We start from the raw sequence: 18,567 nt of genomic DNA on the forward strand, positions 1-18,567 counted from the left end.
TTCAAAACTTATTTCCTCCAAGGACTTTTCACAATGAACTCCATTTGATTTTGCATTTCCTCCAGAGACTTCCTAAGTAAGATTTCAAATGTTCTATCATCTTTTTTTTTTTTTTTTTTGGTACAGCATGCTTATATATTCCATTTGAACTGCTTTATGCTTTGTAATATACATATATATATATATATAATAATTGCTGTTACTTCCTATTTCATAGATGTGTGTGTTTGTTATTTTCTCTGCATCTTGATAATTCTTTGCCTGAGCCTGAGGCAACATGACCTATGTGATTTTTGTTTTTTGTTTTAATTTCACCAGATGGGGTCAATATCATTTATCATTCTTGACTAAGCAACAAATATATTTTTCCAATGAAGAATAATGATACACTATGAAGTTTGCTTATTCATTATTTTTATTTTTATTTTTCAATGAGTTGACATTCAATTTCTTTTATTGCTCATTCATTAATTTACCCATTAAAAATTATTGATCACCTCCTGGGTGCCTGGTACTGTGCTAAGCACCTGAGATACAATGGCAAAAGAGAGAGTTCAGCCCCTGTAGCACTTACAATCTAGACTAAGACAATTTGTTCAAGGCATTTGAATCATGATGCTATCAAGTATTGTTCAATACTCACACATTAGCCATAAAGACTAGAATATAACTAGTCTCTGTGTTCCTTGCTTTTCTCAGTAAACTATTTATTTCTGTTAACATGTAAGAAATGTTATATATTTTCATAGAGAAATGAATAGAGGACCACACATTTATTATCTTGACCTTGGAGCAGGTCACAGAGGAAAGGAATGTTACCTGCTGCCAACTATTGTTAAGGGAGTACAATGTGAGATCCACCCCCAGAGCATTAGTTGATGTATTGTCCTAAAAGCTCTAGATATGCCAGTCATAAGAACTATATCAGATAAACATCTCAGCAATAAATATATTTGAAATTATACTTGCCAGAGAATAGCTCGAGTGAACTATATATGCTTTTTTAACTCTATCGTTCTTGCTTTCTGCCTTACAGGTTGCCAATATCATTATTAATATTTACTGTTAATTCTTATGTATGTTATTTGAATGCCAACATAGGCTTACAGATGTACTGTTTTTAATGACAAAGATAACAATAACTGAAATGGTTATTAAGAATATACTCTAAGTTTAGCACCTTCATAAAAATCCCAGAGCTCTTTACATTAGAACAATGATCTAAAATAACAGCCATGCTAAGCTGGTTTAAAAAGATAACACTTAAGAGTCTAGGGTATTTTTCAGCCCATAAATTAAAAAATGCAAAGTTTGGGCTCAGGAACACTAAATTTTAGAATTTGCTAATGGAAGATTGTAGAATAGGTGAGTAACACAAAAAGATTCAAGTTGAAATAGGGTAGAATACTATGTATATGTCTTAGGACTTCTAGAATACTATGTATATGTCTTAGGACATTTAAATTGCAAAAGAAAAAGGTAGACCACCAGAAAAAGCTTATAATAACAATTTTTTAAAAGAAACTTTTAGTACTCTTTAATCTATATCCTCTATACTGTCTAGATTTCACAACCATAATATTCATTATGATGGTCTGAGATACTACAGAATTTCAGTCATCAGGTACTTGTATTCACTGTATTTCACATAATTCAGCTACAAAATCAGATAGAATTTCAGTGAAGTGACACTGCCTGGTGTACTAAGTAGTACCTAAGCAGGAGAGAAGGTGAGCTTCCCTCACTTTGTAAGGTCACTTCAAACACAGGGTTCATAACCATGCTGTAAGGAGTCAGATTCTATGGGTAAACTGCTCAACATCTAAAGGAACTGAAGAAAGCAGGCTAATCCTTGATTTTATGCATTGTAGTACTTTGTTAGGGTAGCCATAACAAAATATCACAGGCTTAAACAACAGAAATTTATTTTCTTACAGTTCTGGAGGCTACAAGTCCAAGATCAAGGTGCCATTAGGTTTGATTTCTTCTGAGGCCTCTCTCCTTGGCTTACAGATGTCTAGTTTTTCAGTGTCCTCATACAGTGTATCCATTCCTGGTGTTTCCCTTTGTGTCCACATTTCTTCTTTTTATTAAAACACAAGGCAAACTAGGGCTTATACTAATGGCTTCTTTTTAATTTAATTAATACTTTAAAGAACTATAAGTACAGTCACGTCATGAGGTATTGGGGTTAGTGCTTCAACATATGAATTTGGAGGATATAATTCAGCTAATCACATGTCTTATAGTGCATCGGACAATGTTCCCCCCATAGATAGGTCCACTTGGAACCTCTGGATGTGACTTTATTTGGAATAAGGTCTTTGCCAGTGTAATTAAGATAAAGATCTCCAGATGAGATCATCCGGAATTAGGGTGGGCCCTAAATCCAACAATGTATGTCCTTATAAGTAATAGAAAAGGAGAAGACACACAGAGACACAGAAGGGAAGGCAATATGAAGACAGAGGCAGAGATTGGAATGATGCGTCTGTGAATCAAGGAATACCAATGATTACAGGCTGCTAAAGAAGCTAGGAGAGAAGCATGAAAATGATTCTCCCTCAGAGTCTCTAAAGGAAACCAACCCTGCTGACAGCTTGATTTTGGACTTCTCACCTCCAGAACTGTGAGAGAATATATTTCTCTAGGTTCTGATAATTTGTTGTGACAGCTGCAAGAAACTAATACAGGTATTGGTACAGGGAAATAATAAACACAGCTACCATGTTCTGATGATTTCCATGTGTAAGGCACTATACTAGGTAAATATTAACTGTTAACTCCTCTCATCATCTATATGAGATAGGTTCCATTTTATTCATTTTACAATGAAGACACTAAAGTTTAAAGAGATATAAGTAAACTTTCTAGGAGGCACAGATAGTAAATGTCAAAGCCAGGATTCAAACTAATATCAGGTAACTCCACGCTGTGGTCATTTCACAATGCTGCACCAAACTGACAGATAAAAGTATCTTGGGGCTATGAGGAATGTAAAATTTCGTGCTGAAAGGGCTCAACTTACTGAGTTTAGGCATGTTTCATGGCAGCAGTTATAGAGAAGGGCAAGAGGCAGGTAGAAGAGGTATCTGCTCTTGATATTGTAGGGAATGCTTTACCCAAGCATCATCCCATAACTGTGGCAGAGGAATGAGGTCACCTTTCCCTTCCAGACATCCCGTATCAATTGTAGTTCCTACAATTTACCTCCTCCCTCAAGGCTCTGCTGAACCCAATCTCACCAACAGCTCACTGGTTAGGCGAGTATGTGGTCTTCCTTGACATGGATCTAAAAGGTCACATTCAGTTTGCAATCTTCGTTTTCCTTTAGATCCAGATCTCTGTGCTTAGTAACCTCAATTTGATTCCTGGTTGCTTCTTTTCATTCTGGACTCTGCATATCATGAACAGACTATGAGTGGTTACTAAAGACAAGTAGATCAGGAATAAATATAGATAACAGCTAGAGTTTTTGTGAATGTTCTTGCACCACCCATTTATAAGGTTTTCCTCTGCTCCATTTATAGCTTAGGAAGACCCCCTCAATCTCAACCCCTCACCAGGGCTCCAACTGATAACTTTTGTCATGTTGATGGAGCCCAGTTTTTTCTAACTTATAAGTCTGAACTATGAAAAATGAAATATTTCTGTGGCTCATATATTTTCATATATTTACATACCTCAAGTTCATGGAATAGATTTATGTTCTAGCTCCTCGAGAGCCTATAGCACTGTTAGCATGATCTGAGTGCATGAATATAAGTTGACTAAACAACCAATAGGATACTAGCCATGGAACTTCTAGAGTCATCCTGACAAGTAGAACCTTTCAAGTCTACCCTTCAAAGTTAAAACAATGCATCTGTTTCTATTTATATTTGCAAAACTAGAAGATGCTAAATTCTTCAAACCAATATATATCCACCTCATAAAATATTATTGTCGAAATTATCAAACTGCCCTTTGATATATCAGCTATAACTAAAGAGAACTAACTGAAACTCATGTTAGATACAAAATTTGAAACAATATGGCAAGAAAGATCACAGTAGACTCTGATTTAAATTTAAATAAATAATAATGTCAGGAAATAAACAAACTCTGTGTAGCCTGCAATGCAGAAAATGTATCAACATTGCCCAAGGATGTCTTTTTGGTCCCATACAATTTGGCAGGATCTGGATTTAGGTCAAGATTGAATGCTGAGCTAACTGATAAGCAATGTACCAACAAATGTCTCCCTTGCCTGGGGTCCTAATTCTCAGGATTGAAAGAATGACAGATTCTCTGAGCTAGACCTTATTCTTTTACAGGGATGTCTAGCATTATGCTCAGCAACTATTGAAGCTCTTCAGTCTCAATCTGATTCTCCAACAATAGGAACAGCCTGACACAAGGAAGGTCAGTGAAACAGCAGAGTGAAAAATAAAACCTTTCCACAAATGTCTAGAGACTTCTCCACCAGTTTAGGAACCTATAGCTGAAACTGAAAGATTATATGCATAATGTTCACCATCAGGACCTTATAGAAAAGTAGACAGGCCAGGCACAAAAGAGTTGACATGGCACTTGGGGTGAGCAGCAGAAGAGACCCTCCCATCAACTGCAGTGGGGAATTCTTCTTTCTGTTATTCATCTGGAAGTTTGACTTTTCTCCATTTTACATAGTAAGCCTGAGCTGTGGCGTGATTTTTCTACCCTTGTTTTCCAGATGCAGTCTAACACCTGTGTTTCTGACATCATTTTCTTTGTGCTGTCTTGGCCTCACCTTAGGCCCAGAACTTTGTCCTTTTTATCTAGGACCTTTAACCTGGTGACCTGAGTGATTATTTCTCTAGATCCTGTTTTCACAACAATTAACCTGGTTATAGGGCTCCAGCTGGCAGGACTGGGTCTACTTCTGTTGTCACTCATTCCACCAGGTGCTTCTCTATGCCTGCTGCCCCAGGGACCAGTGGCCTAGTGAATTCCTGACAATGCTGGTACTCTTGCTTTTGGAATAATCAGGCCAAGAGAAAGAGCTTCACAAAAGACATTTTGTGCTGGCAACTGTAGACAAGGCAATCTATTTAGTATGAACCAATCCAGCAAAGCAATTCTGGCAGACAGAAAACAAAAGAAAACAACACCATAACCTCACACAACAAGGATTGAATTAATTAACTCAGTTATCCTAGGGAAATCTTAGTTGTGGAAAGCAGTCTCTCAAGTCAAACTGCAGGATTCCATCCCCGGCTCCACCACTTGCTGCATGACCTTACGCAAATTATTTAACCGAATGACACCTCAGTTTCCTTATCTGTGAAAAAGGGATAGATGTGTTAGGAGGCTGAAAATGAGATGATTCTTGTAAGCATCCTCACTAGTGCTTGCAAATAGCAAGTGCTCAATAAATTATTAATGGTGTGATAGAGTCTATCAAACACATTTCCTCTACCTTAGACACAAAACTATCAACTCGCTCAAGAAAATGTCCCAGCCTAAAGCAGTGAGGAGCCAGAATAAGATCTTATTTACTATTTATATTACGACATAATGAAAACTAATCTTTCCTATCCCAGCCCCATACTGTGGGAAGCAGAGAAAAGTAGAAAATGAGCCTAACTTGTTAATGGTGATTGATACATATTGATTGATAAAGTAGGTACACAAAGCAAGAGATACTCGCCTCAGCAGAGGTCCTACAAATATCAAGCTTAGACTCACTCTACCCAGCATGCCAAGCAAATCTCTACAATGCTATTGTGTTTCTCAACAGGAGAACTCTTGGGGTGAAGTCACTTTAGAGAGTGTAGTTCACGTGTTTTTCTTCTGAATGATTCTCTGACAAAATTCTTATTATTCTATTTCCATCCATTAAATGGGTTTATTAAATGCCTACTGAGTACATAGCACTCCTGGATGCACATTCACTTTAACATCTTTGCTTGAATGAGAACAAAGCACATTGGGTTTCTGGCTTTCTTGAATATGATTCTTAGTTTATTTAGTAGCTATGTCTGAAGTGGCAACTTATTTTTGAGCTCTGAGTAGTAGCCATAACCCAACATAGCTTAAAACCAATTTTTTACTTTGTTATTTTTGTAAAGCTAAGTCAAACTCTTTGGCTTGGCAATATTTCTGTTACAATGCCTTTTGGCCTAAACAATTGCATTGAAGAATCCTAACAAAGTTGAGGCAAGTCCAAGTTTATTCAGACACAGATATGGAGTCCAGATATACAAAGTGACATGACTCAAAGGTTTCGAGCCCCCATAGTGCTGTTTATATAGTACAGACTTGCCACATAGAGTTCCAGTCAACATTCACATTTAGTATTTGAAAGTTAAACCATTTGGTTGGCTTTCTTCTCTACATCCTGTCCTTAGATATCTAGAAGATCAGCTGCTATGAACAGAAAAAGAGTGATTTTAAGAGGAGAAAGGCATGCAACATAGTAAAAGGAATGAAAGAAGTTCAGATCTCAAAGAGAGTAATAGACAAGGAAGGTCAAAACCTACAAGTTGAGTGTGAAAAAGCAGAGCGATGATTCATAGAATGGAGAGAGACTTGGTTAAAGTTTTCTATTACCACAAAAAGAAAGGCTTCATATAAAAAAATTATATGTATTCACGCACACACACACACACACACACACGCACACACACACACATATACATACTGTTGACTAGAGTATTATGTTTTCAGAATACTGAATGGTCTTACATCCCTTTCATGTATTATAGGCTAGAGACTAATCTCAGGTAAAGATGAGAAGGGAATTCTAAGAAAAGTGACAGGTTATAGAATAAGGGTAAAGAAAATTTAGAGTGAAATGAAGTTGAAGAATGAGGTCAAAATAGATATTGGAAATGGCAAAAAGAAACCAGTGATATATAAAGGTATATTATAAGGAAAAGAAAAGGATATGGAAAGTCATTTTATGCTTTCCTTTGAATTTAGAGTCATTTTACTTGTAGAAAAAGAAACCTTTAGGGCAGTATATGTTAGCATTTTGAGTTCTAACCACTAAGATACTGAAACTTAGTTCAGGGAGTTGTAGTCTTTACATTTCATGATCATCATCTGAAGACAACTTTTAAATATTTTTAACTAAGAAGATTGCAATATTCAATTAAGTTAATGTTATCAGTGTTGTGATTATTTGAATATCTTTGATGTCAAAGCTATTCCTCAGAATTTCAAAATTCACTTCACTTTGAAATATAAGTACACATGCTTTTTTCCTACTGCAATATAAAATATATATTAAAATTTTATCAAAATATTGAATACAAAAAAGGAAAGTGCAAACGTCACTAAGGATTTTGATAAAAATTTGTTTTCAAATATATTATTATCTATGAAATATATAAAACATAGCTAACTGTGAATGTGGTGTATATTTTACTATTTGTATGGAAAAAGACTGAAGTTTTACTGCTGTGGTTTGCATTAGCATATGCATTTTAAAAAGCAGAAGTATGTATTATAATGGGAAAAAAATGGGCTGGAATATGGAAAACCTATGTTTTAGCCTCAGTCCTCCCTTTATCTACTAGCTATGTGACTTGTTTACATTTTTTTTCTTTTTAAACTGAGAATATGTTCCCTACCTAGTTTATTGAGCATTAAAAAAGAGTTTGTTTTAAATCAAATCTATAAAAGCATATGAAACATAATTAGTTATTTAATGCAGTTTTCTTAGGAGTCATAAACAACTTCACTCACCGAAGGTTTGTTATCCAATATGTGGCTTTCTTTTCTTCTTATTGCCCTTGGACTTTTCTTTTACTAATGGAATAAGCAAGAAAGAGGAGAAAGAGAGGTAAAAACATTTCATTTTTCATTTCTTTTTTTAAATATATTTTTTTATTTTTCAATTACAGTTGGCATACAATATTATATTAGTTTCAGGTATACAACAAAGTGATTAGACATTTATATAACTTACAAAGTGATCACCCTAATAAATCTAGTACCAACTTGACACCATACATAGTTATTACAGTATTATTGTCTATATTCCTTATGCTATACTTTACATCTCCATGACTATTTTGTAACTACCAATTTATACTTCTTAATCCCTTCCCCATTTTTACTCCCCTCCCATCTGGCAACCATCAAGATGTTCCCTGTATCTAAGTGAAAACATATGGCATTTGTCTTTCTCTGTCTGACTTACTCCCTTCAGCACATACCCTCTAGATCCAGCCATGTCGTTGCAGATGGCAAATTTTCATTATTTTTCATGACTGAGTAATATTCCATTGTAGATATGTACCATCTCTTCTTTATTCATTCATATATTGATGGACACCCAGAATGCCTCCATACCTTGGCTGTGGTAAATAATGCTGCAATAAACATATGGATTCACATGTCCCTTCAAAGTAGTGTTTTGGGTTTGTTCGGATAATTATCCAGAAGTAGAATTACTGTGTCCTTCTTTATTTCTTGTTATAGCCTTTGTTTTAAAGTCTATTTTGTCTAGTATAAGTATTGCTACCCCAGCTTTTTTGTTTGTTTGTTTTTATTATCATGAAATATATTTTCCATCACTTTATTTTTAGTCTGTGACTGTCTTTCAAACTGAGGTGAATCTCTTGTAGGCAGTAAATGTAAGGGTCTTGTTTTCTTATCAATTTAGCCACCCTATCTTTTCATTGAAGCATTTACTCCATTTATATTTATAGTAAATGTTGGTAGATATGTAGTTATTGCCATTTTATTATTCATATATATTTTTTTCCTTTCTCTTTCCCTTCCCCTTCTCCTTCAAGATGTCCCTGTAAACATTTCTTGTAATACTGGTTTGGTGGTGATGAACTCCTTTAGCTTTTTCTTGTCTGGGAAGCTCTTTATCTGTCCTTCAATTCTAAATGATATCTTTGCTAAGTAGAGTAATCTTGGTTGTAGGTCCTTGCTTTTTGTCACTTTGAATATTTCATGCCAATCCCTCTGACCTGAAAAGTTTCTATTGAGAAATCAGCTAACAGTCCTGTGGGAGCTCCTAGGTAACTGCTTTTCTCTTGCTGCTTTTAAGATTTTCTCTTTGTCTTTAACCTTTGGCATTTTAATTATGATGTGTCATGGTGTGGGCCTCTTTGGGTTCATTTTGTTTGGGATTCTCTGCACTACCTAGGCTTGTATGTCTATTTCCTTCTCTGGGTTAGGGAAGTTTTCCATCATTATTTCTTTGAAAATGTTTTTGATCCTTTGCTCTCTCTCTTCTTTTGGTATCCCTATGAGGCAAATGTTGGTATGCTTGATGTTGTCCCAGAGACTCTTTAAACTAGCCTCATTTTTTTTTCATTCTTTTTTTCTTATTGCTGTTCCGATTGTGTGCTTTCTGCTACCTTATCTTATAAATTGCTGATTCGATCCTCTGCTTTATCTTATCTACTGTTGATTCTCTCTAATGTACTCTTCATTTCTGACTGGTTCTTTTTATGTTTTCTATCTCCATTTTTATGTTTCCTATCTTTTTGTTGAAGTTCTTACTGAGATCATTGAGCATCCTTATAACTAGTTTTGAACTCCATCTGGTAGATTGCTTGTCTCCATTTTGTTTGAATTCTTTTTCTGGAGCTTTGTTCTTTTCTTTAATTTGGGACGTTTCTTTGTCTTCCCATTTATGCTGCCTCTCTCTGTTTGTTTCTATTTATTAGGTAGGGCTGTTATGTCTCCAGTCTTAGTAGAGTAGATTTGTGTAGTAGGTGTCCTATGGAGCCCGGTGGCGCAGCTTCCCTGGTCACCTGAGCTGGGTGTTCCAGGTATGTCCCGTGTGTGGGTTGTATGTGCCCTGCTGTAGTTGAGCTTAGTTTCTGTTTGCACATCAATGAGTGGGACTGTCCCTTGGACTGACCAATGACTGCAGTAGAGGAACGATTGTGCAGGGGCTGACCCTATGGAGCAGGATTCACTTAGCAGGGCTCTCGTGCCAGCCCAGTCTGCTTTTGTGTGTTTCATCCTCAGAAGTGGCCCTAGGTGGTGCTCCAGCTTCATCTGAAGTCAGCCACCAGGTATGCCAGCCCCAGGGCCTCCTGGGAGTGGTTCCACCACAGGCCAAGTTAAGTTGTAGCCTATGCTCTGAAAAGAGCTATTTGGCATAAACCACTGAGCAATCTGCAGATGGCTGCCACCTGTGCTGGGCTTGCAGGTACCTTGATAGGCTAAGCCTCAAACCGAGGCCAGCTTCCACTACTGCTGAGCTTAGGGCTGCTCAGAGAGAGGTATGGGGCTTTTTGAGGCCAGATGCTACTATTTGAGTTTTGTGAACCTTTGAGAGATTTTAGAAAAGTCTACAGCATGAGCCAAGACAGACCAATTGTATGGAAAAGCCACTAGAAATGGCTTGGGTGGGCCTGTAAGTTGGGTGGGGTCTCAGAGAATCACCACGTTGCTGTAAGCAGGGTTAGCCAGCTTGGTGGAGACTCAGATATGGTAGCTGCCTGCTCTGCACACTGGGAGTGGGGAGGGCTCAACAGAGAAACAAAAGCTTCTGCCACCACTTCTCTCTGGGAGAAAGCTGCCCCTCCAGCCCTTTCCCTGAAGCTAGACAACTCAGTTCCTCCCTGGCATCTTTCAAGCTGCTGCCCCAGCAATTGAAGCTCAGAGTGAATGAGTTTCTCAGCAGGTAAGTCTATGTGCAGGCCCTTTAAGCAGAATGCCTGGGATTCCCACAGCCTTCCATCTCACTCAGACACAATCATTGCTGGTTTTCACAGCCAGACGTTGGGGAGATTTCTATTCCTGGCACTGGAACTCTGACCTGGGGAGTCTTATGTAGGGCTACAATCCCTCATTTCTCCAGATGGACCTTTGCAGCTGAGATAGCCCTCCAGATTTTTAACTGCCACACATGGGTGTGGGACCAGTCTGTTCTCTGTCACTACCCCTCCTACTAGTCTCAAGGTGGCTTCTTTTGTATGTCCTTAGTTGTAGAACTTCTGTTCAGCTAGACTTCAGCGATTCTCAATGCTGGTTGTTCTGTACTTTAGTGTAATTTTGATGTGGTCATGGAAGGGGGCAAACACAGCTTTTCATACAATGCCATCTTGACCAGAAGTCAACATTTTACTCTACAAATCTATCTCTTTATTATCATAAACTACTCTGGTTAACGATTTTGAGGGAGACGGCATTCATCAATTAAAATCAAATGTTTGATGTCTGTTTGCAGAGTTTGCCTTTGAATAACATCAAGAATAGAAGTGAAGAATGCAACAACAAAAATTCTTTCGTAAATAACATTCCCCAAAAGAAAATTTTTTTTACTGTTAAGATTTTTATTATCATTTCAGTCTTTAGCATAGTGAGGGATCAGGAAATTTTATGATGTGAATGAACGAACAGATGAATGTATCTTTACATGAAAAATATATATATATATATTCTTTCTATATCTAATAATTTTCCATGGAGTCACTCCTACCAAAATTTTTTTCTCTGTCCCCAAAGAATTACTTTTTCCAAGATTTCTGAATTGTGATTTATTGCCATTTTATCAAATATAGGACCTATAGTCATCTTCTAAATTGTTTGGCAACTTCAGTAATAACACATCTCTTCTACTTAATCTGGAGGTCAGATTTCCAGAAGTGTCTTAAAGAAAAGAAGGACAGGAATTAGAGAACTTAAAAAAGTTGGGGGAGGTGGCAATGTCCTTCCAAAAAAGTGATGTAAGAGGTAAGGAAGTTAAGAGACAAAACTGAACAAATGAGTTTGGGGAGAAAGCTAGCCTTTTACAGAGTAAAGGGCAACAGAAAGATTGAAGTACTTTTGGCCAGCCTAATGAAGGGTTTTGAAACTGAGGGCCCTTAGAGGAAACCTGGAATTAGAACAAGTTAAAGAAGTAAAGAATGTTGGGTATGAATGGAGAGGGCTTGTTTGTCTAGAGTTGGTGCCTTAATAGAAAAAAGGCAGCCAGCAGCAATAGCCTCTGCTGATAAATTGGCATGTATAAGAATGGGGGCAGGAAAAAAAACAGTGCTAATGACAGTTAGAGATTTTTTTTTTTAAAGAGCACATGAACTAATCCAAAGGAGTTACTTAAAATTACAGTTTGCTTTCTTCCCCTCTCTTTCTCAGAATTGTTTAAAGAGAAGAAGGAGAGGAAAAGGAAAGGGGTAATTTATAGGATGTATCTTAGGAACTATTATTAGAAGAATAAAAACGAGAACTACTGGCAAATCTAAGTGCATTAGAAATGCAGTAATTAAAAGGTTCCATAAGAAAAAGTGAAAATCAGAGCTAACAGTTTTCTATTAACCTTTACTGTGACTTATAATTCACATTTCACTTTTTTCTCTTAGCACATATTTCCCTGTTACCATGTGTAATATCCACATGCAATTTTTTGTTGTTGTAACCCCATAGATGTAGTAGTATAGATCTTAATTTGTTTTTGTATGTGCTTCTAGTTCATCAGTTTTAATTTTAGGGAAGACTTTTTCTGTGCTTCGAAAAGAACCCAGCATAGTTTTGTGTTTGTTTTTTTTTTTTAGCAGCTAATGTCTATTTTGGTAATATAGCAGTTATCAGCAAATGATATGAAAAACAATGAAATAATTACTATATTGAGAGACAGGTAAACACAGAATAGATGTAACTGGTGATAGTGTACTTATTCTGAGAAGACTGAGAGTGTACGTAAATGTTGGAAAGTGGGGAGTTAAGGTATACTTAGAAAATACAGTGGGAATAAGATTAATGCAAGGAGTGTGATGAATTAGTTCTTAAGGAAATTAGCCTAAGTTCCTGATGAATGTTTAAGCATTTTATGAACACATGAAAGCATTTGTGTTTCTAAATCTTAAATTAAGATATACTCAAGATTTCATGAGAAATCAATATCCATTAAAATACTGAGCATGTTTGGCAACATTCTAAATACTACTTACGTTATCCCATTTAATACTTCTAAATTGTGTAAAATAAGTGCAATATAACCCCCCACTTTATGGGAAACCGATAGAGGTGTTAAACAGCTTGCCCAGTCACACAGGTAGTTAAGTTGCAGAGATTTCAAATACAGGTTGTGTCTAGTTTTGAACACAGGTTGACTCCTGAGTCATGCACTGGTGACCACTATACTGTCTGTGTCCAGGAGAAACATAAAGATAAAATGTTACTGAAATTTTTGCAAAGAAACCGACCACAGTATTTAAATACTTTATTGTAAAGGCAGCCCATGCTGATGAGCTAAGAAAGATCTTAGTGTTCTTTATTCCAGGGCTGAAGATGATCTCTCCCGGCCTTATTGCAGTGTACCAAAAGCCACTTAACGGTAATGTCTCAAAGTGACTAGCTTATTACAAGGGAATGTCTGAGACGTTAGTGTAAATAGAGCAGAAGAGCAAATCAAGATAACCAGATGTCCCTATTTAGGTTCCTCTTTCTTCTGCTGTATATACTTTAAAAAATATCTGTGGTTTCAGCTCAAAGTAAATCTCATTAAATTATGTTTGAAGATTATTTTCATGTGCTACTTGAGAGATGATAATGTTTCATGAATTTTTACATGTTATCCCCAGTAGCCCTTGCACCTCATTTGTACCAAGGACAAAACAGGAAATGATTTGAGAACAAACCACAGTACACCATACCTTAATCATTGAGTTCGTAACAGAAAAAAGCCAGGGATAGAAGGGAAGCATCTCAGAAGACAATCAATGTGAAAGCCTGTTTCTTGATAATTAGAGGCATCATTTCCTGGTAATCCTTGATTATTGGGGAGTGAGAGACATGAGGCTAGAAAGAGAACACTTCATAATCTAACAAGAAAAATAGTTTAACTTTTTAAACAATATAAAATTTACCACGTGCATAAGCATGTATCTCTCTTGATCCATCTCTCTGAGAAGCTGATGGTAGTTATCCTTGGAAAAATCATTTATTCCTTCTTAAGCATCAGTTTCCTCAGTTGTATTATGGGGAAAACAATGATTCTCCTGAGGCAAGTTACTTAACCTCTCTATTCTTCAATTTCCTCATTTGTGAGATGAGAGAAACAATTGTATTAGGTCGAAACATAATTTTGCTGATTTTTAACTGTTTCTCACCTATAGAAATGGCAATTTCATATGGTTTAAGCTAATACTTATTGTTGAGAAGACTGAATGAAAGGATAAATTTAAAACAGGCTCAGCTTTAATACGCACCCAGTGTTAGTTGTAATCTCAGTTCATCTTCATAACAGCCCTGTGACAGATAATAAGGTTCCACCTTTGAATATAAATTTATGTGAAAAACTTAGACAGTATTTATAGGTTTATAAGGAGGGAAAATGTAGCTTTATTGCCTGCAGTATAACCCTTTGTCTTGTGGTTTCTAAGCTACCAGTGTTTGTGTATATTATCAGCCAGCTCTCTGAGCTGCCTTTCCCTCTTTTCCAAGTTTGCCATCTACAAAGTGTTTGGCTGGTTTTGTAGCTGAGATTTTAATAAATACTTGTGTGACTTTACCTTATAAAATGGCTTGAGACCAAAAGAATGTGTACTCCTATGCTCATCAGTTCAGAGAGCAGTATAAAAGCATATCAATATGTCAGAGGAAATCATTTAATAGACTCAGGTACTCCTTGGTTATATACAAATAAAGTAAAATAAAACATATTATATAACATTATAAAGCACAGTGACAAATAAAATGGAAGTTGAGTTATTTATACATTCTGATTATTTTGTGGAAAGTTTTTCATTTTGATTCCTTAAATACCAATTGTAAGCTCCTTGCCAGTGGACATTATGCCTTTGCAAATAGGTGTATAATATGTATCCTAAATTGGTACATATTAAAAAGAAGTAATTTATTAAAATTGAGAGTACAGAATACTAAAAATTAGGAAAGCAAAATGCATAAATAAAACAAATATTTTAAAAACTGTTTCATCTATATTTTAAAAAATGCCTTTAAGAATGAACTAGAGTGCTGTAGGTGTAAAAAAAAAAATAAGGGATTGTAAACTGACAAGGTCTTTGCAATCTGTGAGGTTAACCAAGGGTTGCTTCGCCTAAAAAAAAAAAAAAAAGAATGAACTAAAAAAATGACATGCATATTATATGTTATTGTCTACTAAGAATAAATGTACTATATAAAAATGAAAATGTTATTTATATATTCTCAGATTAGCTGAGATTTGCTAGCCTTTCATTGAAAAGATATTGCTCCATTCTAAATGTCTGCCAGCCCACAGGGAGTTCTTCCTGGTCAGGCATTGTGACGTGCCAAAAGAAGCCAATAAATAACAATAAGGCTTCATGGACTTATTATAATTATGGGAGATCAAGAGACAAAGACCAACATATCAAGCAAAAATAGAAGCTACACTAAAAAATCAGTAATTTCTAAGAACACATTTTGATTGATTCTTTTCTGAATAAACGTATTTATTGTATGCAGCTGACACCATATTACCTCATGCAAATACTCGTAATGGAGATGAAAATAGCAGTATTCCTCACCGCATTGTTGTAAGGATTTACTTATAAAATTTAGCAATTTGCCTAGCACTACGAATAAGCACTCAAGAAACACTAGTTGTACAACTATTGCTAATTATTATTATTATTATCATTATGATATAATAAGATCAGAATTTGAGAGATATATGTGAGGGCATAATTATAATTTTATAGAAAGATACGAACAGAAGGGCTAACATGTCAAGTCTTGTTAAGAAGGAATACAGTTTTCCCAAATGGAAAAGAGGGGAAGAACATTCATGGATTCTCCATGGATTTTACCTGAATTCGACTTGTTTTCAAAAAGTCAGAAGATCCACAATTATTCCACTGAGAAAGTGTTTCTGAATTGACCAAGCCCATACAAACTAATCAATCAACAAGTAATTGAGCACCAAATCTTTGAAATATGCAGATAAAGTGTAATACAGTCTCCCAGCTGGTTTTCCTATATCTACATTCTCTCTTCTTTAGTAGACTTTTCATGAGATTGACACGCTAATCTTCCTAAATGCAATTTTCGTGATTTGTAACTGCCAGAGAATATAAAGTCATTCTCAAATGCCTGCTGTACCAAGCCCAAGTGACTGTCTAGCTTTGAGGATCCTCTACAGTCTTGCAATTCAGTTTTGCACCAGCACCAACATCACCTGGGAACTTTTTAGAAATAGATAATCTCACAACTCAATCCAGACCTGCTATAGTCAGCAGTTTAACAAGATCCCCGGGTATGTAAATTGAAGTTTGAGAAATGTTGCTCTACAGTACCCATTAATCTAAACCAAACAAAATCACCAGCCCATAATATAACCCATGGTCCCATCAAGAAGAATTAAATTCTTTCATTAATATTTTTGCACCCAAAGCAACCCCTTTGCTCATGTTCTTAACTCCACTAGAAATACTTTATTCCTTCCCACCTAGTAAGTCCCATCCATTCTTGCAGGTCCTATGAAAAGTCTCATTTTCTTCCACCAAACTAAGACCATTTCAAGCCACACTAACCGTGCTAATTACTTCTTGCATTTAGGTCCACACCATTTCATTCTTCTTATTTATTATTCATTCATTATTCATTGAACAATCATTTTCTGAATGCTTATAATTGTTTACCAGGCTCTGGTGCACTGGCCAGAATGCAAACAAAAATCGACTTTCCTTGCCCTCATTAAGCTCACAATCAGAGCAATAATAGTTCAGTAAAGTTACCTTAAGTTCCACAGGCAAGGAGTGCAAATGTGTAGACGTAGGGACGCAGGACCACACTGCATAAAGCTGCATAATTTGTGCTATTTTTATTGTTAAAACTACTTAAATGAAGAAAGTAATGTTGTTGAAATATATCAAAACTTTTTGTGGCATAAAACAGATTAAACATTTCAACTGACTGAGAAAAGACAACTACAAAAGATATTGTGTTTTAACTGTTTCATGTTATTTCATGATTCTATAAACCATTGTTAGTTTTTTTTATAGACCAGCAATATGTCTTTCTTCATTCATTCAACAAATAGAATTTTAAAATAGCTCTTCTTTGTCCTTTTCTCACTCCTTAAGTTTAGACATGGTAGGCACTAAATAAATACTTGTTGATTGAAGACAGTCTTTGATCTCAAGTTGGGGACGAGGTTTATACACATGGAACAGCCATTGCATAAATGCGGCCCTTTCCTCCTACTGCTATCCGTGACATAAGGAAACGTTCATGAATTCGCAATGACTCTTTAGTTTACTAGTAGTGTCTTTTGGATCAAAAGGTTCCTCCAGGGTGCCATGGAAGTTTCTGTTTCTCTGAAGCTAATGTTTGTGTTCACCAGAGACTGTACTGGAGCACAGCCAAATGGAATTGGCTAGTAAAAGCTTTTGTGGGTGAGCATTTTGGAAATAAGTCTCAAGACCATTTGCCAGCAAAATCTCAGCAGGTGGAATTTTAAACAACATAAGTTAATGTAAAGGTTTGATTTAAAGAAGCCTAGAAGGGCAGGGGGATAAAATACTTAATGAACTATGCAACATCCCATATTCTTTGAGAGTAAAAGTAAAAGTTAACTTTCTCGTTATTGCAAAACCACTCATCAGCTCTTTAGATAAAAACAGATGCTTCTGGTAGACAGCAATTCTTAAAAAGATCTCGTGCTCCAAACAGCACTGGAACACATTAAGGTTAGATATTATGCAAAACCTTTTGTGAGCCCCTTGGTTCCTTCGATGTGATTCCAGTTTCCTTGTGAGATTGGGATCCCAATGGCACAAGGAAACTTCAAAACCAAACAAAGCAAAAAGATTATTTTCAGCTAACATAAACTATAGAAAAATTACAGGATATGGTTTTACACAAAAAGCATGCATTACTTTGACTCAAGAATCATCAATTTACATATATATAGTCTTCTAATTGATTACAACTTTCCTTTATCTTACTCAGCAATCTTGCCAAAGATGAACATTCCCACTTGATGTGCAATTTTCTCTGCAACGTTTAATTTCTCTGAGTATAGAAGAAAAACTCTAGACTCTTACTTGAGCAATTAATATTTCTTATGTGAATATAGAGCCTGAGGATACCGCCCAAATCTTCCTTTCATCCAGAGAACAAGTCTAATATAGGCAGGGGCGTATGCGTTGTCTGGCAGTACCCCAGCTCTAGGGAGAAGAGCCATGTCAAGACTGAAAGGGGAACTTATTCTTCATCTCTATTCACTCCTTGGCATCTACTGAGGTTCTTGAAAGAATGCCAGTTAAGACTAATCTACATGTCTCCTTGGGGGTTTTAGATAACTCTTCACTAAGAACTGTTTGTTTTTCTCATTTAGACCATTTCTCTAGAGTAGGATTTGCAAACTTGCTGCTGAAGATGCTGTTTGTAGATCATTGCTAGGTTTTCATACCAACATAAAGTACTGGTAGTTGAAAGATTCATGAAGAAGTGACTCATCTTAACTCCCAGATCTAAATTTGTAGAGTGATTCTAGTACATTTTCTATAATGTCCCAGAATTCAAGCAACAGAAAATAGAGTTCATAAGTAAACAGTTTATGGAATATGCATAGACAAGGAACTTGCCAATTCATACCTGTGCCATTGTTTAAGCACTTCTAATTGTTTTAAGTTTTTC

The 18,567-nt window shown here is 36.1% G+C and overlaps 1 protein-coding gene across 1 annotated transcript in view; it reads right to left on the minus strand.

Moving 5' to 3' along the window:
- Positions 1-18,567, minus strand: part of LOC120583139 (splicing factor, arginine/serine-rich 19-like) — an 82,160-nt gene that overhangs the window by 31,612 nt on the left and 31,981 nt on the right. The window contains exon 4 of the mRNA XM_039838464.1: positions 7,714-7,776. Coding sequence (XP_039694398.1) covers positions 7,724-7,776 — 53 coding nt within the window. The 3' untranslated portion in view covers positions 7,714-7,723. The remainder of the gene's footprint in view (positions 1-7,713; positions 7,777-18,567) is intronic.

Source organism: Pteropus medius, unplaced genomic scaffold (assembly GCF_902729225.1).
Source record: "Pteropus medius unplaced genomic scaffold, Ma_sr-lr_union100, whole genome shotgun sequence".
Taxonomy (NCBI): domain Eukaryota; kingdom Metazoa; phylum Chordata; class Mammalia; order Chiroptera; family Pteropodidae; genus Pteropus; species Pteropus medius.